Below are 22021 nucleotides of genomic sequence, written 5' to 3' on the forward strand. Positions count from 1 at the left end.
TCCTGCAATTCCACCACTTAAAAGTAACTGCCAACTAATAAAAGCATCTGTTACACCGAACAGAATGATGATGATTCCTAGCTCACAGAGACCTAGAACTGGAATAGTCCTCAGAGGCCGCCTGGCCCAATCCTCACACTTCAGAGACGAGAAAACCCAGACCCAGAAAGGATAAGCAACAAGATCAAAGAGCTGGTGATTGGAAAATTTATGAAATTAAGATGCTTCATGAACTGTGAATTTACAATTCTATGGCTCATATTTGCCATGCACAAAAGCCAAATGCCAAGAGTCAGAAGCACAAAAGACAAAGTGTGAAAGAAAACAGAAGGAGACTAACTCACACAGCTGATTATGCGTTACACAGAAGAACATCAAACACCAAGAAAAAAGTTAAAGTGGAAACTTACAATTACCTGCTGGTCTGGGGGAATAAACTCCAGGGCTTTCTGGATGACCCGACAGCCATACATCTGCAGAGCCAAGGACAAGACATGCCCGCGGATCCTTTCTGCCAAAGCCAGCTTCTGTTCGAGGCTGCCAAACTGGAAAGCAAGCACAAGAACCAGGCTTGCTATCAGGAACAAAGCTCAAAATAAAAAAACAAAAACAAACAAAAACAGGGGGAAAAGATAACACCACACGTCCTAGAGGTCCATTCACTAGGTTTTTACCATTGGATCTTCTACCTTTAATTAAATTTTATTAAAATAAACAAATTTTTGCTTTAATCGAGGCTAGAAACTAAAAGAGATAGTCTTTTAAAGCCAAACAGCTTAATTACTTCCATGATTTCAGAAGAAATCATCATCATCATCATCGTGTATATTTATATGTCCCTAAAATGCTTACATATCTACAAAACATTATTTCATCTGGTCTCTTACATGCTATGAGGTAGGTACTATAGGTATTTTGTTTTTTTGGAACTCCAAGTGTGGAAACTCCTTGCACCAAGGTAAGCTGGTAACTTAACTATAAACTTAATCACTTTTGACAGTTATTTAGGGAACTTAGAAGTGACTTAAAAATGGTCACAAAGCCAGCACGTATCGAGATGAAGCCCTGATTCCTCTAAAGATGGCCTGCTAGCTGGTATACCATGCTGCTTCTCTACCAAAGGTAACTCCTTTTTACAAATGAGGAAACTGAGTGAATTCCCCATAGTCATACAGCTAACTAAACACAGAAGTTGGGATTTAAGCTCATCTTTCCTAAGTTCAGCACTTACACTGTACTACACTCAGAAGGATAAGCCTCTTTAATGGTCACAACTATTTAGTCAAAGATTATTAGGGTCAAGGACAGCAGGGATGGGTACCTTTCCAATTTTGTCTTAAGTTAGATCTTACTTTTCTAGTTTTGTTAGTTTCAAGTAGGTAACCAATCCAATTATATATTTAAATAGCATAGGGTAGGCTATATGTGCCAGGCACCATGCTAAGTGATGGGGATACAAACAGGGGCAAAAGATAGTCCCTGCCCTTGGGGGGAGGGAAAGGTAGAAGAGGTACCTGGAAAGGGGCATGACAGAGAAGTACAGAGGAGTGAAGCAAGGTGGGAAAGGAATAGATGCCTAGCCTAGGCCCTTCTTATAAGGAGATTCTGAGAGATGCTCTCCACCCTCTAATCAGAGGAAGGGTGGGACCCAGAGCAGACGGCAATGACTAGGTATGAATTATCCTAGATAGTGAATTCTTTGTTCATGAAATACTTTGATGGATCTATGATCTCAACCTATCTAAACGGTGCCATCTATTCAAAATAAGCCTTTTAAAATACTCAGACGTGAAATACAAATTATGCCCTTCTCCAAATGAAAAAGTGTAGAACAAAAAACCACCAACAAGACGATGGGTGAATCCTGGATCACCCCAGACAACCCTCACAGCTCTCTTCTCTCTAGTCCCACAATATCTATTTGTCCCATTTATTGGCACTAATAACTTCATCATGGACTTAGCTTGTCTCTTAAACTATATTATTCTACCCTACCTTTCTCATGGGAAAGACCTGAGCTAAATTGCAAAGTTTCAGAGGCTGTGAATGTCCTTCTTTCTGGCTATCGAGACAGCCCTCTGGCAACCATGCCATTCTTTATTAAAAGTAATGTTAGCCTCACTTTACAGATAAGGAAACGGAAACTTAAAGAAGTTGGATGAATCTCCCTTGCTGAATAATTACCTTGATTAAATACCTGAATTGGTTCCTTTGAGAAAGGTAAGGGAATCAGCATCCTTAGGACCCTTTTAAAACAAAACATACCTCAACTTGTTCAGAAGGCTTTAGCTAGACTAATGGGAATAATGTTTAAAGAACACTTTCAGAACAGTGGTTCTTTTGTTAGTGCCTGTTTTTTTGTTTTTTTAAATTCACATGGGACATTTGGTCATTTCATTTTTTATTTAATTTTTACTTCCAGTTCCAAATTCTTTCCCTCCCTGCACCCCATACTCAACCCAATGAGAACGCAAGAAATACAATACCAGTTATGCATATTAAGTCATGCAAAACATATTTTCCTATTAGCCAAGTTCTGAGGAAAAAGAAAGGGAAAATATATACTTCAATCTGCACTCAGATTCCATCAGTTCTCTCTCTAGCAGTAGATAGCATTTAACACCATGAGTTCTTTGGAACGGTGGTATATCACTGCACTGATCAGTTTACTAAGTCTATCACAGTTGATTATCTTTACAATACTGCTGTTGCTGTCTAAGTATGTCTCCTGTTCTACTCACTTTATGTCAGTTTATATAAGTCTTCCCAGTTTTTCTAAGAGTATCCCACATTTATCATTTTTTACAGCACAACAGTACTCCATTATATTTATTATACCATAACTAGATTCAGCCATTCTCCAATTGATGGGCATCTTCTCGATTTTCCTTCCCACAAAAAGAGCTTCTATAAATATTTTTGTACCTATGGGCTCCTTTCCTTTTTCTTTGATATCCTGGGTATACAGACCTAGTAGCGGCATTGATGGGTCAATAGGTATACACAGTTTTATAGTTCTTTTCCAAACTGCTCTCCAGAATGATTGGACTAGTTCAGAACTCCAACAGTGTATTGGTGTACCTGTTTTCCTACAGTCTCCCTAGTATGTCAATTTTTTCCTGTCATGTTAGTCAATCAGATGAGTATAAAGCAGTACCCCAGACTTGTTTTAATTTGTATTTCTCTATCAGTGATTTAGAGTATTTTCATATGACTATTTAGAGCCCATTTCTAAAGGTAGTCTCTGCCACATTAAAAAAGACAGTTACGTGTCAATTATCTGTGTGAGCATTTTAACAGTATGGAAGAGAAACATTTGGCAATGAACTCATTAACAGGAGGTGTGGAAGGGAGACAAAAGACAAATCAAAATGGAACATTGCGTGAAAAAGTTCACCTAGAAAATCTTTCGTGCCATCAGAGACTTATAACAATGAACGCAACGAAGCAGAGACCAGGACTTACTTCAAAGAACTTCTGAATAACATAGTTTCCAAAGACATCAACCATTAGCTGGTAAGCAGCCTGTAGAATTTCATTGAAGACAAGCTGGCGTTCAGCTGGCGTGGCACGCTCCAGCTTCAGCTGAATGAATCTGAAAACGAATGGATAAATATAATGAGATCATTTCAGAGGGACATGGAGATTCAGGTTTAGCAGAAACTACATAAGAGATGGGTTGAGCTGTTGCTGTAAACCAGGTACTATTTGAATTATACTAGGCAGGGCCAGGGTTTTAAAGAGCATTAAAAAGAACACTTCTTTCTGTAAAGCAAGAAAGTTTTTGTAAAGTGAATAATCACTGCGTAACTTAAAAGGGCTTATTTTTCTTGGATTTCCATTGCTCTTGCTTTCTTAAAGCAGGGCACGCATCTGACACACTGTCGAGTTGGTTCACTTCTTCCAAAAACAGGCCCACAGAACTATTCTGGAGCCCTGTCACACTGGATGGATGCTTGGTCTCACACACGATGTTTCAAGTTACCATAAAATAGAGAGGCCAATTAGGATGAAGAATTAATAGGAGCTTCTATAATAATTCCTTTTTAAATGCATGTCCCTGAAGCTGAAGAAAACAAGTCTTGACTTTTCCACATGTGGAAATAAGACCAGAACGTTCATAAACATCTCCCCTAAGACTGAACTACAAACAGTTCTATCGAGAAGAAAATCTCTGGAGACCTGGCAGACAAACTCCTCTGAGGAAGAGGAAGAAGCTCCATCTCACTGAACCAGATGGAGCGAAGACTCAAGGGAGGAAAATGCCACACCTCGGCTCCCTGTCCCTGTCATCAGAGCATCTCCGTCTCTGTCAGTGTCACAGGGGTACCAAAGGACAGAGACGACGAAAAAACACGAGAAGGCCACACTTGCTACCGTACATTATTTAATTCTTTTAAAACTGGTCCTACTCTTGTGCCCGTCCCTTAGACATTTCCATCACTAAAACACAAAATGATGAAAGACACTAAAATTAGAAAGATGCTTTATCTATAACCACCTGAAAATATCTGCCCTGACATGTCTGGATACCCAAGTTTGTTTGTTTGTTTTTTCGCTAGGCAATGGGGCTAAGTGACTTGCCCAGAGTCACACAGATAGTTAAGTGTCAAGTGTCTGAGGTCGGATTTGAACTCAGGTCCTCCTGACTGCAGGGCCAGTGCTCTATCCACTGCGCCACCAAGCTGCCCCTTGGATACTCAAGTTTTTAAAAATGTTTACAGGACCAGCTACATGTGTATTATTTGATCTGTCTTCGGTTATATTAAACTGTGGTCACTGAGAGACACCTTCAGTCACTAGGGTCTATCTCCTCATTCAGAAAGTACTGCCCTAATTTTTAAGCAATGTAGCCAAAATCAAAAATATTTCTAGGATAGTGCCTTTTCATCAGCTTTGCAGTGTCCTTGGCAAGGAGCCTACCCCAAGCAAATGAAAGACTATATAAGGTAAATCTAGGAAAGTTTTAATAATCACCCTGACAATATAACTATGTATACAAGATGTCAAAGTTACCCAAAGTTGTGCAGAACATTCAGTTCCAACTATTTAAAGTGCTGAAGTCCTCACCTGGACCCATGCTGGTCTTGGGAAAATTCCATGATGTGCCCTGCAATCTCACGCAGCTGTAAATTAGGGTAGCGGTTATTGCGGAAGTCCTCCAAGAGCCTGCTCCGGCCAGAGGGCATGACGTCTGACAAGCCATAGCGAATGCGCGAAGAAGGGAACAAGGCGCTACTGGGGCTAAACAGGCTAGATGCGCTGCTGGCACTCCGGTACTTGGCTTCGGCTCCAGGAGCCGCAGAGATGTATCTTCCACTGCCATTGGTGAGCCCTCCTATTGGTCAGAACAGAAACAGTGAAAGAACCACCTCAACAGGTCTCTTAAGAGGGGGTCAGGGGGTCAGGGTTCGGGGGAGCACCACAGCAAGGAGGAGACTCTCTGTTGAGAGACTAAACCTAAACTAGTTAACAGACCTTGTGTCTCTTCTCCAGCTTCTCTACTGAATCACACTTCTTACTGAGCAATTTTTCCTAGTTGGAAGGGACAAATAAACTATGTTCTTGCTCTTCACTGAGAATGAGATATGTGCATCTTTGGTGGGACAATAATTATTAGTACCCAGTCACTAAAAATGATCATTCCCTTCTATATTATGTGAACTCTATCAAACAACCTCTTTCCCTTCGAGCTTTAAATTACTGACGCTGTGATCAGGTGGATCAGGTACCTGACCCAATAACAGCAATGAGGAAGGCAATCAGTGCAAAAACCTTGGGTTAAATCAAACTGAGGATTATGAGGAGAGGGGAGATAAAGATAAAGCTATAGATGAGATAGCTAGAATGCTTTCTTGTCATGAAACGTAAGCGGCTCCACAGCACCCGCATAAAAACTGTTTTTGCTCCACTGATAACACTCAAATGTGATGGCTGAGGAGGGTGGATGACACGCAAAGTGCTTTTCTGATGAAAAACAGCCAAAGTGACCAAAAGTGCCATAAATTAATCCACTCTAGTCAATGATATCATGATATTATCATGAGGAAGGTACAATTACTCATAAATTATGGTAAAGAACAGCTTAAATGACTCCATTTTGACAGGAGCTCTGATTCATAGTTTCTAATTTCACTTAGAAGTTATGACAATGACTGAAAGGATTTTGCAGGGTAGCAAAGAATACAATCAGGTCACTTAAGACTCTTAGGTTTAGCTCGAGTCTTTTAAATCCATCCTCATTCTTCGTGATTTTCAGCTGCTGAGCTCCATTTTTCGTGGCCTGTTTTACTGGCAGTTCAACTCAAACTATGCACATGAAGCTCTCCATAAGGTACCTGAGCAAGCTGCAGTAGACTCCAAAACAAATGATCAAACTCAAAACCCAGATACAAATGTAGGATGGTTTCTCTCTGAGCTGTCATAATTCTACTTTAAAAAAAGATTTCCTCAACGTAATCCCATAATATATAGACATCTTTTCTTTCACAAGTCACTCTTTTAAATATGAGACAGAGTATATGGTCTGGTTTTTTTGTGTGTGTCTGTGTGTGTGTTTGTGTTTTGTGGGGGTTTTTTTTGTTGTTGCTGTTTTGAGGGGGGAGGGGTTGGGGGGATATCATTAAAAATACTGCCTATATATACTAACAATTAAGCTTCTCTAAACAACTAACTGGAGTTTTTCTTCCCACTTTGTGCAATGTGATGATCAAGCTTTCAGGTCACAGGGAAAGGTTAACTAAGCACATGATTTACGTTCCTGTACTAATTTTCATCATGAGATGAAGACTTTATAAAAAAGAAACTCAAGTTTGAACACACTGCTAGTGAGACAATTGTATCTCCACTCCACATGGCATCACCAACACGAACAGAACTTCCCTCAGTGGACAGTGAGGGCAATGGGGAATAAGAAAAAAAGCTTCTCAAATCCACAGCCCTAACTTGAGGTATCAGACCATATCGCTGGTTTTAAGATGGGAAATATAAGAAAGCAAGGAATAAATGCTAGAGAGACCTAATCAAAGCTCCAATAATATTTGCTCTCTTAATACAGGGACCAAGGTAGTCCTAAAACTAAGTAACAACTTTCACAAATGCTCATTTCTGCCTCTACTCCATCAAAATGAAACCCCAAGGAGTTGCTCGGTTAACTTGCTAGTATAATGAAGATTAGAACTGTGTGTGTGAGCAGCTGTGTTTGATGAGCTCTGTCTGTCCCTGAGCTCCCTGCTGGATTTTGGATAGGTTCATTCTACCAATACATATTGCTTCAGCTCAGCTGCATTTGGAGGCAAATTCAAAAAAGAATGACTTCCAGTGGCCATTTTTGTCTATTTTAGGGCTATAACACTAAACATTATTCACTGAGTTCACAGAATCATTAGAGTTGGAAGGGACATTAGAGGATACACAGCATAACCCCAGAATGTTATAGTAGTGAAAACTTGAGTCCCAGAAAGGTTAAGAAAAGGTTAAATTTAACTTGTTGTTAAAATTACCTTGATTTTTTGTATATACTTCTATATGTATATGTTGTCTTCCTCAGGCAGACTATAAGCCTCTACTGGAGAGGGACTGTTGACTGTTTTTCTTTGTATTTCCAGGACCCAGTACATAGGGGGTATATAATAAATGTGTTAATTGGTTTTGTCACCTAAGATCACATAGGTAGTGTCAGAGACAGAATTTGAATCCAGGTCCCGACTCCTGGCCCAATGCTCTTTCCACTGTGCCAGAGTCAAAGCTGAAAAGCTAATCAGAAATCAGTCATGCTCAGTTTGCAGTCAGTTTTAATATTCACCAATTTTCCTTCAGCAAGGACTTATTTCTCTTGGTCACTGACAATGCCACCAAATATACCACTGAACTTTAATTCTGAAACTAAATTGAATAATGAGGTCTGGCAGCCATCTGGCACATTCATATGAGAAGGTGAAGAAAACAAGCCGCAGTCAAAAGAAAAACAATTTCCCATAATACCCTGCCTGGAAGATGGAAGCAGAAAAAGAGGAAGGAGAAAATGGAATCCAATGCAGGAAGCAGGAGAAACAAGGAGGAGTGCCCTGGCCTGGTCGACTATGCCCACCCACAGGCCCCTGCCTAGCTCCCACAAAGAGGGCGAAGAGACCATAGAGGCAGCTGCAGGCAAAGGTGCCAGAGTCGGGGAAGGGAGGGTGGAGAAGTGTCCCTTGTCCTCCTCGCCTCCTGTGTGGGCCAGGGAGCAGCTCTCTCCTGAATGGAAGTGATGAAATGCCCACTGCCCACCTGAGGAGCAGCCTGGGGAGAAGGACAATCCAAGCCCAAAGTGAAGAGGAGGAGAAAAGGTCAGAAGGCACAGGAGAGGCATGGAACTTTCCACGGTCCCCACCTGCTCCCCTGAGGCCAGGGGTCATTCTTTTAACATCAATCATCGCCTCGTGATGCTATATGGCTATGAATCACAGAACACCAAGATCTCAGAAGATTAAAAAGGAGACCCAAAGAACAATACAGAGAGACATGGTGGGTTCAAAGGTAGATGCAACATATCATGATCTGCACACCAGAACTAGTGGGAAAGAAATGTATAAATGCAAAGTGAGCAAGTCACGTAGAGAATTCGAGGAATAACAGATGGGCCGTGGGAGAGCTACACTGGTAATATTAAAAATTGGAAAGAAAGAACTCCAGGATGTTAAGCAATTCCTCTATGGAAGATGAACAGAAGAAAATGACCAAAAATCCCACAGGATGAGAAAGTAATGAAGAGTTGCAATCTGTGCTAGTGGAGGGAGTGGAGTGCCCACATAGCTCTAAATAAAATTAGTTCCAAAACTTGACATTTCGCTATGTGAATCAGAATGTCTCACATGAGATGAGATATTTTATGGAACTGTCCGGGTGGTGCAGTGATATGATGCTAGACTAGAGTCAAGACGACCTGAATTCAAAAGTGGCCTCAGATAGTTACTAGCTCTGTGACCCTGGGCAAGCCACTTAACGCTGTTTGCCTCAAACAGCATCTACCACGCAGAGAGGTTGTGAGGATAAAAGGAGAATTTTTGTAAAGTTCTTTGCAAACCTTCTAAGTCCTTAAAGAACTTATAAATGCTAACTGTTATTAACGTTATCCTTTTTACTTGTCCTAAACTTCTTTCAAGCCTAAAGAAGTAGCCTCTATTTCTCACGTACTGAGAAATTTGCTGAGAAAATATATTTTTACCCTATACATACTTCACCTGCCATGAATACAGACATGAAACCTAACCCAATCTTAGACTTACGTTTTAAAGACTTTTTTCATATGGCCTCATGACTCTTTGTTTTTTGAACCGCCCCCACGTAACCTTCAACTATCCTGTTATGAAATGGGATCACACACAAAGAAAAGAAGGAAACAAGTATGTATTAAGCACCTACTATGTGTCAGGCACTGCATTAAGCTCTTTACAAATACTATCTTATTTGATCCTTACAATCCTGGGAAGAAGATGATATTATTATCATCATCTTACAGTTGAGGAAACTGAGGTAAACAGAGGTTAAGTGACTTGCCCAAGGTTACACAACTGGTAAGTGCCTGGGGCCAGATTTCAGTTCAGGTCTTTCTGACTCCAGGTCCAGCACTCTGTTCACTGTGCCACCTTGCTAAAAACAAATTTGTGAGACATAAAACTATATTTCAGCCATGTATGGTAAGAGCTAGAAGAAGCAAAGATAGTTATCAAGTAAGGAGACCAGGTTTCCAATTGTAGCCCTACCGATTCCTTTTGAGATTTCCTAGCCATAAAGTTGCCAGATGAGACACTCGCATTGGACAATGTGGGGCTTTAAAGAATAATGGAGATCGCTTCTCACTAATGCACTTCCCAAACCTATAAACTCCAGTATCAAGTTCTGATACTAGATACAAATTTGAAATAATTAGGTACCCAAAGTACACAGCAACAGGGCCAAGTCTACAGGTATAGAGCTGACCCTCTCATGGAATCAAGTGGCTATTAATTGCACCTGCAAAGTATGTCTGAGATGTGCAAGAGAACAAGACAGGGCTAATAACAGCTCTTACCCAGGTTCAGACTTGAAGAAGATCCATGTGAAGAGAGAGAAGGAGGTGGTGTCTGGGAATGCCCTGGCCCCTGACTAGGGAGGGGCATTCCAACAGGTCCAGGAGAGGAAGAAAAGCCAAGGCCATTATAAAAACTGTGTCCAATGGGGGTCAAACTGCTGGATGTTCTCTTATATAGGTCACTGCTGCCAGTCAGGGAGTCTCGGCGGGAGCCACTACCAGTATTTGAGTTTGCCACTAAAATAGAATTGAAACAATGTATATTAGAGCAGCCCTGGGGCTTTAAGAACAAAGCCAATGACATGCTTCTACAACATGGTACATTATAATCTGGTCTGGGTCCTCCCCTTCTACACCCTCTGCCCACCTGTCACCAGGGACAGCATAAAGAGTAGTACCGAATGCCAAGAGAAAGTAAAGCTGACACCAAGCTGGCTGCTCAAAACACCATATTCCCGTGAAACAGCCTGCCTAGAAGCAGGCCATGCTGTATGGTGGAAAGAGAAAACCCTCGTGGACAAATAATGGACTCCACAGAGAAAAAAAGCACAGAAGAGGAGAAAGGCCTGGCTCGGCCTTCTGTAGATTCTAAACGGCAATGTTGCTGTGCTCCACAGGATGGCTGGGCGATATTAAAACACATTGTACAACGGGGCCAGGACAAGCAGTTCAGGAAGCAGGCTCTCTGATCCTACACCATCGCATGACGGGCTCTTTGTCACTTAAATGGATAACTTTATCCCAGACATCACTAACTCCCTCATCTTCAGGCATTCCCAATGATCACACCACATCTCACCTACTTGGTTATCTTCCTGCTTCACATTTTTCCCAATTCCATGACATTATAAGCACCTCAGTGTAAACACTCCTTCCAATTTGCCAGAAGAGCAACCTGTGACCTATGACATAATAATCCAAGGACCATTCTTCACCATCAAGGTCCTTCCAGATGTGTTGCTGAGGTAGTTTGGGTTTGTCTTCCTCACTCCCTTCTACTATTTAGAAAGCCACCTTCTTTCCTACACCTGCACTAAGTTCTATGAACTTCTACCAGCTCAAGTGATCTACTATCTAGATTGAAACAACTAAATGGGTGTGAGAGATAGTAGTGAGAGTAGTACTTAGTGGTAGTAATAGTGGTGGTAGTAGTAGTGGTAGTAGTAGTAGTAGTGGTGGTGGCGGTGGTGGTAGTGGTGGTAGTAGTAGAGTAATAGCGGTAGTGGTGGTGGTGGTAGTAGTAGTAATGTTGGTAGCAGCAGCAGCAGCTAGCATCCATATAACGCTTTGAGCTTTGCAAAGTGCTTTACGTGCTATCTCGTTTATGTGATCATTACCACAACCCTGTGAAGTAGGTACTAGTATTATCTTCATTTTACAAAAAAAAAGTGAGGCTGAGAGAGAGTAAGTGATTTGCCCAGTGCTGACACCTAGCTTGCAACTGTGTGAAGCTGGATTTGAACTTAGGACTTCCTGGCCCCAAGTTGGATGCTCTACATACTATACCAGTTGTTCAGGTAACCTGGAATGAAGTCCTATCAGTACAACCAGGGGAGAAGAACCACCATATTTAACGTGAGTCTGAGGATCTTGGGCTTTCTTTCCTAGCGAGGTCCAACTCTCAGTGACTTTGGCCAATACAGGCTCAAGCAATATTGCCCGGGTTCCATCAAGACTAGACCATGACATTCACTTTAAAGTCACCTCAAGCATGATTGCTACCTGCAGTTCCAAATCCTCCCAGGGCTGAGCCCAGAGTGGCTCCAAGAGAGCTGCTGCTCCCAAATCCAAGGGAAGTGTTGGCAGGCTGGGCGGAGCCCTGAGAAAAGAGGGAGCTACTCTGTGAGTTGCTGCTCAGAGAGTTGTTGCCATAAAATGAACTGGATGCCAAGTTGTTGCTGGGCTGCTGCTGGGGCTGGGGCTGAGGCTGCTGAGTGCCTAACGGGCGGAATGGTCCATTTGTCGTGCCTGCGAGACCCCCAGCTGCACCATTTGCAGAGGCTGCGGCGGCTGCAACGGCTACAAAGGAGAAGATTAAACACAGTGGATTAGGGTCTTATTCCCAAACTACTTTTCTCTTTCTTAGATAGCAATTGCAAAGAGATTATTGTTTCAGGACAGAATCTAACACATAAACAATGACAGAATCATCCACTTAGAACTAAAATGGGACTTTAGAGGCCATCTAATCCAACCCCCTATTTTACAGATGGGGCAAACGCCCAGAGAGAATCACAGAGCCACAAATGAAATCTCAGCCCCTTGACTCCAAATCCACCTATATGATGCCTCTTTTCAGTCTTGTAGACTCTCCTTGACTCTAATGGACAGAAGAAGGAAGAATGGGTGTAAATTTAAGTTAAAAAGACACAAACTGCTGCTCATTAATGTAACTGTCCAAAAGCAGAATGAGCTATCTCAGAAAGTAGTGAACACACTATCATTAGAAGTCCCCAAGTAGAAGCTGGAGCACTACTTATCGGGAATTTTGCAGACAAAATTCATATTCAAGTAAAGGTTGGATTAGATGCTTTCCTGGATCCGCTGCAACTCTTGAGCCCAAATTCTACTACCTGTCTCTGAGAACCAATGAAACAGAGTCAATAACTGGGTTCTCTATCTCTGCAAAAAGTAGCCATTCCATTTTAAAGACTAAAGAGTAGAAAACCTCCAAATAAAAGTTAGCTTAGAGACTAGACCCTTTACAACAGCAACATATTCTGCACTATACTCCCAATTATGCTTGCTAGAGAACTATTTGATCTCGTAACTCATTACAGCAGTTAACAATGAGCATTCCCACTTTGACAGAGAAACTCTCTCTTTCCTTACCCTACAAAGATACGGCATTTGAAAATATACAAAATAAGAAACTTTGATATCCACAAACATTACTACATAATATTAATACTATAAGCCAACTTCCTATATTAAGTATGACCTTAAATACTTCTGAACAAACAGTATGAATAAGGTATCTGCAATTTCTGAACCTCCTTGAATCTCATACACAAAAGAAGACAATGCCAAGGGATGGTGCTTCACAATGAGGAAGAATAAAACGGGTTATTTTTAAACAGTCTAAGGAAAAATCAGCAGCCGAGCCCGTCCCCCCACTCCTCCCACTCCCATCTCTTTTTATTAAAGCACTGCTGCAAGATACAGCATTATGGATCCAAGAGACATACCTGCTTGGGCTGCTGAGGAGCTGATGATGACAGGGGCAGGGGCTACAAGGCGGACGGGAGCTCCCAGACCATTTCGAGCCCCAGCATTGACAACGAGGGCCCCTGTTTGGTCATAATAAGCAGCTGGTGCCAATACAGGATACCCTGAGGAGGTAGGGAGATCAATAGATCAATCCTAAATACGGAGAAAGCACTAGTGATGTGCTACACATACACACCCTCAATTACACACACATATCTAGAACAATTAAGGATACAAAATTATATAGTACTGAACCCAAAAAAAAACTTTGTCAATATATTTTTACTGATTATATCAAAAGTTAAGGTAAAAAACTGACCACATGCATGTGAAAAAATGTCATGGAGGGGAGGTCACTGATGTTTTCTGACTCTTAAAGAACTCTGTCTAAAATTTAGAAATATAATGGCAAAAGCAAGGGCCTCTTGGGCCCAGCAAGAACTATGTTACTAATTAGACCAGTTTGGGAAAATAATTAACACTGTGATTTAGCCACTTGTAACAGTAAGTTAGTTTTGTCCTGTTCCAAGTAAGGCTAGATCACTAAGTGTGGTGAAACATTCATACGTGGACAGTCATTTTTCATGACTCCCAATCCAATGGCCTTTCACCTCTAGGATGCCTCCTTTCTCGAAACACCTTGATTAAATTATTATTTTGCACATAGCAAAAAAAAAAAAGGGGGGGGGGACCCGCGTGTGGCCATACGGCTGCATGCACGCAACCTTCCCCATACAACTCTCTGTTTCTTAAGTGCTGTATACACCTCTACCAACAACTCGGAGGGATGTCAGGAAAGGCAAGAGTCTGCCAAACCAAAGTAGACCATTCATTTATTCTTACTGACATCCACATGAATGAGACAGTTGGATTTAGAATGGAGCCCTAACAAGAATGCTCATATTGGCATAAACAGTTCTAATGAACCACAACTCCTGACTCTTTGAAGAAAAGTTGTAACAAACTAGCAAATTTAAGACAGCACCAGGGCCAAAGCGTAAAAACCCACCTGTCAGCACCAAACAATAAAAACAAAAAGAAATTGGGACTGGCTCAGAACAGATGAGTACAATCAAGAGCTCTCATCAATGAATTGCCTCAGTGAGGGCAAGTGCGTCATCTCAGCCAGTCTTCAACGACTTCAATGGCCTCACCACCAGCTGCTGAATCTGGCTGAGGGAGCCAGCCCTCTCTCCTTACTGCTGAGAGAAGACAAACGAAGACATACCTGGCATCCCTGCAGCCAAGCCCTGCCCAAATGCAAGAGCAGAGTTTACTGCAGCAGCTGCCACAAGTGGATCCGTCTGCTGACCTTGCTGGTTCTGATTTGGGGTCAAAGGACGTTGGCTGGCGCCTCCACGAAGAACCTAGGAACAAGGCAGAAAACAGATCAGCTCTTTCCTGCTCAGCAGAAGCTTCGAATAGCAGTACCTGTGCTCACACTTGTGTGACCAGTCAGATGTGGCAGACCCCCATTAGGAAAAGATCTTCTCCCATGCATTCATCAGATGCAAGGCACTTTTTTATCTTAAAAAAAATGTATTATTCATTATATAGAATGCTCTCTGCAAGGGGCAGGGGATATTGGGAGAAAATAGAGTGATGTAAAAAAGGAAAGGGGGGGGGCGGTGGAGGACATCATTAAAAACTTCTATAAATACACAGGAAAAAAAAACAAAAGAACAGGAAGAGGCCAAAGACTAGAACCGTGACGCCCAAAACAGAATCCCAGAAAAGAAGACAAGGATAACAGAATAAAAACAACAGCTCTGACTGACACTGACATGGCACCTTCCAGTCTACAAAGCACCTTACAAATACATCCTCATTTTATCCTCACAACAACCCTGGGAAGCAGTTGCTATTATTACATCCATTTTCCAGATGAGGGAATGAGAGCTAAGAGAGTTGAAGTGACTTGCCCAGGGTCACACAGCTCATAAGTACCTGAAGGTGGATCTCAGTTTTCCTCACTCCAGGCCCACTACTCCAAGCACGACTTTCCCTGCTGTCTCACATCCCCATCCTCGCTAGTCAAGTCTTTTGTGCCCAAGGCACAGACTTCAGCCCTCTTGCATGTGGGCAGGGCTTGGCTGCACGGATGCCAGGTATGTCTTCGTTTGTCTTCTCTCAGTAGTAACAAGAGAGGGCTGGCTCACTCAGCCAGATTCAGCATAGTTCATATCATATCTTCCTGGCTTCAGGGCCTGAACTCAATCTACTATAATGCACCACCTCCACATGTACAAAGTGAACAAAGGACTGAATATTAAATATTACTTACTCACTCAACCTTGTCATACACGAGACCTCAAATATCCTATGGTCCAACCAAACTCTGGACTTCCTTTTGCTCTATGGATACATCCTCTGCCTCCTTTGTTCGTTCATGCTCTCCCCTAGGCCTCCAACATCCTCTCCCATGTCTTTCCCAGGAATTGTTCAATTCCAACATTCCTATCCAGCCCAACCCAAAAGCCACTGTCTCCTCCATGAGGCTTTTCTCTGACCTAAGCAACACTCCCCCCAAGTTTTTATGGACATGATTCCATTTTTGTCCACCCTCCCTGCCAAGATCCCTGCTTGTCACGCCTGGGGCTGTAATCATCACAGGCCATATCCCATCCCCATATTAGTATGTGAAGGCTGATGGAAATCCCTCCCCTCAGCACCTAAGGGCACTGTTCTGTGTATGGGAGGGACTCAATAAACTGCCGCTCCAGAGGCTAAATGGACAAAAGCCTACAAAATAGAGCAGGGAAGTTTTTTTTAATCCTCAGTAATTAAAATATGCAAATTGAGGGGGCTGGGAAGAAAAAGGAGCATTGACACACTACTGGTGCACTTAATGTAGAATGTTTTTAAAAAGCAATCTACAAGTTTATAAGATTATAAACCCTAAGAAAGGATAAATCATATCTATTGAAATTCTATCTGAAAAGTGTTTTCAAAAGGAAAAAAAGATTAAAAATTCTACATGGGAAGGGAATAAGTATTTATATAGCACCTAATATGTGCCAGGCACTGTGCTAAAACACTTTACAAATCTCATTTGACCCAGACAACAAATCTGTAGGATGGGTGTTCTGATTATCCCCATCTTACAGTTGAGGCACACAGAGGTTAATGGACTTGCACAGGGTCAAACAGCTAAGTGTCTGAGACTGGATTTGAATTCAGGTCTTCCTGATTCTAAGTCCAGCCCTCCATCCACTGTGCTGCCTCAAGCTGCCTCTAAATACAGACTTACCATGGCAGCATTACTGGTACTGACAAAGAGTTGGAAACAATGTAAATATACAAGTCAGTAAATGACCAAACTACTAAATATAAATATAACATACTTCCTTAAATGTGAAAACAGGGATGGATACACTTTTCCCTACTCTACTTTTCCCACTTGTGATGGCTCAACTATCCCCAAAACATCTTTTCAGATGCGACTTGAACACCTCATGACATACAGTTAAATAAAGAATACAAAGTGGAGTCCCACTCTAAAGAGTTAACCAGAATATTAAGCTAAATAGTAAGATAAAAAGCAAGCTCACAGAAATGAACAGCATTCCTACATATTACCAAAAAAGATCCTGCAGAAAGAAAAATTCTATTCAAAATAACTACGGAGGGCATAAAATATTTGGGAGTCTATCTATCAAGTTATCCCTGGGACATACATGAACAATTTGTGGAGCTATGTTATTTGTGCAGTCATTCTGAAACGCTGGGATTCAAAGATCAGAAAGCATGGCCCTCCCTCCCTTCATTGCAAAGGTGAAGGCCTCACAGGGGTGGGTAAGTACAGAGCTGTGTGTGAACAGATCACTGGCCCTCAGTTTTTTCCTCTGTAAAATAAGGACCCTGGAATAGATGATCTTTAAGGTTCCTTTCTGTTTAAAATACGTTATTCAAAAGAATGAAGTTATGACCAACCTCCCTAAATAATAGCAAGGACAGCTCTAAGGCTTGAGTGAAACAAGCAGAAAAGTAGGGATTCTAGGCTTCTGCAAGGGCTGTCCAAATGCTCTACTCTAGCTGAACCATCCCTACCTCCAAGGCTTGACCAAGCCCTTTTGTATAGCCAGCTGCTGATAGGCGAGGCCACTTTTGAGGTTCCTCTCCATTCACACTTATGCATCACAGGCAACACAGACTTCCAGATGTCCAAGTGGTCGATTGGTAAGCCAGTCACACTAACAGTCTCAGTTTCTCAACTGAATGCACAACTAGAAAGTTGGTTTTTCACAAAAAGACCTGCTAAACCCACTATGGCCTGGCATACAGGATATACTCACAATGGAGCTTGTGTTGCCCAAGCTTATAAACATGTGGATCTACCCATCACTTGGAAAATGTTCATCGTTGGGTTTTCCTATCACATGTGTTACTATCTCAGCAATTAATGGACGCTAGACAAGGTAGGGTTCACAGGAGACCTGAATACTCAGGGATGACATGTGCACATGGTTCATACAGTTCTGGATCTTTCAGGATATTGAAACCTCAAAATTAATTCACCTTTCTTCTCTTCTTTCTCTAAGTGTATACTTTTTTAAAAATTTCTATTCATTATAAAATGTGATCGCATTTATTTAGGTCAACGGAAGGAAAGCAGGAGTCAAAATAATTTATGATTTTAAAAAGTGACAATGGATATAAGTCAGAATAGCAGACGACCTTTTGAATGCAACCTGTCAAGCACTTAGCACACTTCTACATCTGCACTCTCTGCAGAGACCTACAGCCAGTGCTGCTATAATTCAACATGTGTGTTCCTAAAAATCACTTCAATATGCAAAATTACACATAAGAACCAATGGGCTTATGGGAAAATGAAGGCAGGAACACAGCACTCAGATAACTTCATCTGCGGCATATATAAAAAAAGACAGTAACCTGATAAAAGTGGTAGCACAGTTTTGATACATGTCTAAATGGTGAATACATATACTCTACCCTAACCAGTGGCTGCTCCTCACCTTGTGGCCCAGATCCCACAGGGCCAGGCAACAATCAAGAGGGCAGCCGCTTCTAGGGAAGACAGGACCCGAGCGTTCCCTGCTCACAGTTCCTACTGTGGCACAAGATGTGTCTAAGCATAGCACTCTTGCCTTAAAAAAAGACCTGCAGTTTGCTTGCGGACACGAGCTCTGTTATCTAGTATGTCATTGTGTTAAAAACAAATTCATATTTTCAAAAGAAGTATTTAGCTTTTAGAACAGTGTTATACATTGTAATCAAACAGAAAGTAGTGAAAGCTCTTTACTAATAACTATTTTAGCTATTACTAAAGGGGAGCACAATCCCTCCCTCCCCCCTCCCCCCCCAAAAAAGGTAAGAGGCTGGGTGGGGAATGCCTCATGTAACATCACTTAACTGAAGAGTTTATTAGTCTTGCTAAGTTGTTTTTCTCCCAAATTTAAAATTCTTTACTATAAGGCTAACTCTCTGGGAGGAAAAGGAAAAGATATATTGGAAAATGAAAGTGACAGAAAAACTATAAAAAGTGATATAAAAATCAACAAAAAGAGAACAGAAAGTCTTCCTTCTAAAATTTGAAAATCATTAAAAGTAAAATGGGAAAACAGAGGTGTGTTATCTCAGTTATCTATATAGTTTCATCCTTCTGGGATGGCTTAAGAGGGCTGAATGATCTCACCAGACAGGACTTAGAACTCCCAGCTGGCCCTCCCACCATGTAGCTCACAAACCTGCAGAAAAGTGAACAGGCTTCATACTCTGAAGACACTGCCTTCCTCTGATCTGTGAGAGCTTGCCTGGGGCCACTGTTTCATGAAGTGCCCACTTCACTACAGGCTCCACTCCTGACTCTAGAACTTTCCAAATTGCCCTTTCTCCAAAGGTACCCTCCCTTCCACCCTCTGCTCTAGCTTGTTTTTTATGGGTTATTGTCTCCTCCACACATCTTCCCCTTAGAATTAAGGGGTAGGAACTGTCTGTTTTTAATTGTATTTGGATTCTCAGCACAGTGCCTGACAGTCAGCATTTAATACATGCTTGCTTGCTCGCTCGCTTGCTCACTCACTCACTCACTCACTCTATCGATTTATCTCTGAAATCCCAGGGCAAAGGACCAATTCTGCTGCAATAGAGTCCAGAAGTTCTTAACCCTTTTGTGTCACGGATACCTCTAGAAGTCTATTAAAGCTTACAGACCCCTGCTTAGAAATAATGTGTTTAAATTCATAAAACACATACAATTATAAAGGAAACTAATTATTTTGAAATATACTTTTCAAAAAATATTTAAGTTCACAGGCCACAAGTAAGAACCCCTGGTTTAGAGTATTGTTAAAAATAAATATCTAACACTTCCTTATATAATTAGGAAGATCAAAAATGAATGTTCTTCTTCAGAAAAGAGCTATAAAGGGAATCACCTTTATGCTTGAAATCCACATCTCAAATAAAACCTGATGGAATAACAGAGAGCAAAGATAAAAATATTTAAGTTTACACAATATGCAGAGTAGGTGGGTTATAAAATTCACCAATTTAAAGAAAATGTGGAATTTTCTCTAATTGTTCCTTTTTTTAGTCTGTAAATATACAAAGCTAAAATGGTATTTGCAGGGTCTACCCACACGATTAGGGCAGCTAGACTTCTCACTTAGCAGCTTATAGCGATATACATTTACAATTGGAATTTTTTCTTAATTTCAATATTTGAATGCTTATTCACAATAACAATACTGACAGGAAAGGGTGACAATTTGCTGGTGTGCTCCGCAATAAACCTGAAGCATGGTATTCTCTCAAGATACCAAGAGAACATGAATGCGAAGCACAAACTAGCTCAGATCACAGCAACGAGTAAATTTCAGGGAATGAGAGGGATGAGAGAGAACTCAGGATAGGAGCTGAGCACTCCTCTGAACCCTCCTTGCATGACTGTGGATGAGCTCATTCACTGGACAGATAAAGAGGGTCCACTACTTGCACAGTATGGCAAAGGGAACAGCTCCCAGAACGGGTCAATCCTAGCTCCCCCAACTCCACGTGCAGAACTCTTTCCATAAAGCCATGCAGTCACGGTGAACCCACAAAAATGTCCTGGGTTAGAACAAATGCCACCTGGCCTTTCCACTTATCTGGGAAAGTAAAGAGGATGGCAAATGGTGCATCTAGAAGTGGCCTGAGCAGCACATGAAGATAAAATAGTGAAATACTCATTTCCTCTTCGATGCAGGCATCTCCCCAGCCTTTATGAGACAGTGTAAAAAGACAAGCCTATGAAAGAAAGCTCCAAGTGACTAAAAATAAGGAAAATGTATATTTAAAAAGATGAGGTTTTATTTTACACAAAGCAAACTGTCAAAGATGACAAAAGCTGTGAACAGTGAATGCTGAGTGTTACAGAAAGAGAGGTAACCTTACGACACTGTGGGCTGAGCTAGGAATTAGTTCAACAATTCTGGAAATCAACCGAGATTTTTTTCTCGGAAAATGACTAATGTTTCCATTGCTGCCAGGTTCCATTATTAGGGAGAAAACCTAAAAAGACCAATAATAAAAAGAAAGGTACCATATACAACTAGGTCCTGATTAGCGTGAATAATGAATCTTGGGAAGTCGTCACATCATTGGAATTCTCATTACGTATTTCCACTGGGCTAGAATCAATTCCCATAAATAAATATAATTTAAGTACAATCCTCCTCCTTTTCTTCTTTCTCTTACTCCTCCTCTTCTTCTTTCTCTTCCTCCTCCTCTTCATTATCCACCAAAATACCTTTACATTCATACTTTTTATAGTAGCAAAGAACTGTAAACGAAGTAGATGCCGTTGGATTGGCTAAATGAAACGTGGGATATGAACCCAATGGAAAATTAAAAGCATACAACTATGCCACCAATGTGAGAAATATGGAAAGAATAATATAACACAAAATAAAGTAAGCAAAACCAGGACTCATCGCCACTTCCATCCACTGCTACAGATTCTGTCCTTTGGGGACTAACAGAACAAAACTAAAAACAACAACACAAGCAAACTGAATGTTGTGTCCTTTGTCCTCCTGTTGGTGGAGCCATGAAGTGGTAGAACCATTCTGAAAAGCAACTTGGAATGGCATTACGGAAATGACTGAAACACACAGCATCCCTAGAAATCCCCACGCTAGGCAGATACCGCCAATGAAGTGAAAGACAGAAAGGTGCCCCATACACTACACCCACAACAGCATTTCTGGTAGGAAGATTTCTCTCTCACTGCTCTACGTGCTTCCCATTTCCATTTCTTAGAACATTTCAAGTCTGAGCTCAGGTATGAGCCACAGCCTTCATTGCTGTACTTTCTATTGCCATTAATGCTTTTAGGATGAAGTTTACACTGTTTTTTCCCCAAAACACAGAGGAAAAAAAAAATAATCAAATTTGATCGTTGATTTTTTTGAAAGGCCATATTATATACTAAAATACTTAGAACATTACTTTTTTATATTATCAAAGGATTGGAACCGAAGTGGATGCCCACTGATTGGAGAATAGTTAAACCAACTGGAGTCCACAAATGCAATGGAATATGAGTGCACTATTAAAAATAGTGACTATGAAGAATACTGAAAGTATCAAAGGAAATACAAACATGTAAAATAAGCAGAATCAGTAAAACAATACACATGACTATAACAATGTAAACTGAAAGGAAAAAAATCCCTGAACACAAATAGTATGACCAAGCTTGGTCCCCAGGAAGAGACAGGACTATACCTTTTCCCTCCCTTGCTGTTGGGGGGA

General features: G+C 41.3%; 1 protein-coding gene and 1 non-coding gene across 11 annotated transcripts in view; both read right to left on the reverse strand.

Annotated features, from left to right (window-relative positions):
* PUM1 (pumilio RNA binding family member 1) overlaps window positions 1–22021 on the reverse strand; it is a 167934-nt gene that overhangs the window by 26558 nt on the left and 119355 nt on the right. For 6 of the 10 annotated variants that reach the window (XM_027864407.1, XM_027864406.1, XM_027864409.1 and 3 more), the window contains 7 exons: window positions 14490–14628; window positions 13240–13383; window positions 11774–12070; window positions 10052–10288; window positions 5071–5338; window positions 3466–3595; window positions 411–545 (listed from right to left, as the gene is read on the reverse strand). In XM_027864407.1, coding sequence (XP_027720208.1) covers window positions 411–545; window positions 3466–3595; window positions 5071–5338; window positions 10052–10288; window positions 11774–12070; window positions 13240–13383; window positions 14490–14628 — 1350 coding nt within the window. The remainder of the gene's footprint in view (window positions 1–410; window positions 546–3465; window positions 3596–5070; window positions 5339–10051; window positions 10289–11773; window positions 12071–13239; window positions 13384–14489; window positions 14629–22021) is intronic. The other 4 variants (XM_027864408.1, XM_027864405.1, XM_027864410.1 and 1 more) reach the window with 1 other exon arrangement.
* LOC114045010 lies at window positions 14309–14391 on the reverse strand. Its single transcript, XR_003569324.1, has one exon. It is a non-coding gene; the product is annotated as a small nucleolar RNA SNORD103/SNORD85 (small nucleolar RNA).

This window comes from Vombatus ursinus, unplaced genomic scaffold (genome assembly GCF_900497805.2).
Source record: "Vombatus ursinus unplaced genomic scaffold, bare-nosed wombat genome assembly UNPS02014775.1, whole genome shotgun sequence".
NCBI lineage: Eukaryota > Metazoa > Chordata > Mammalia > Diprotodontia > Vombatidae > Vombatus > Vombatus ursinus.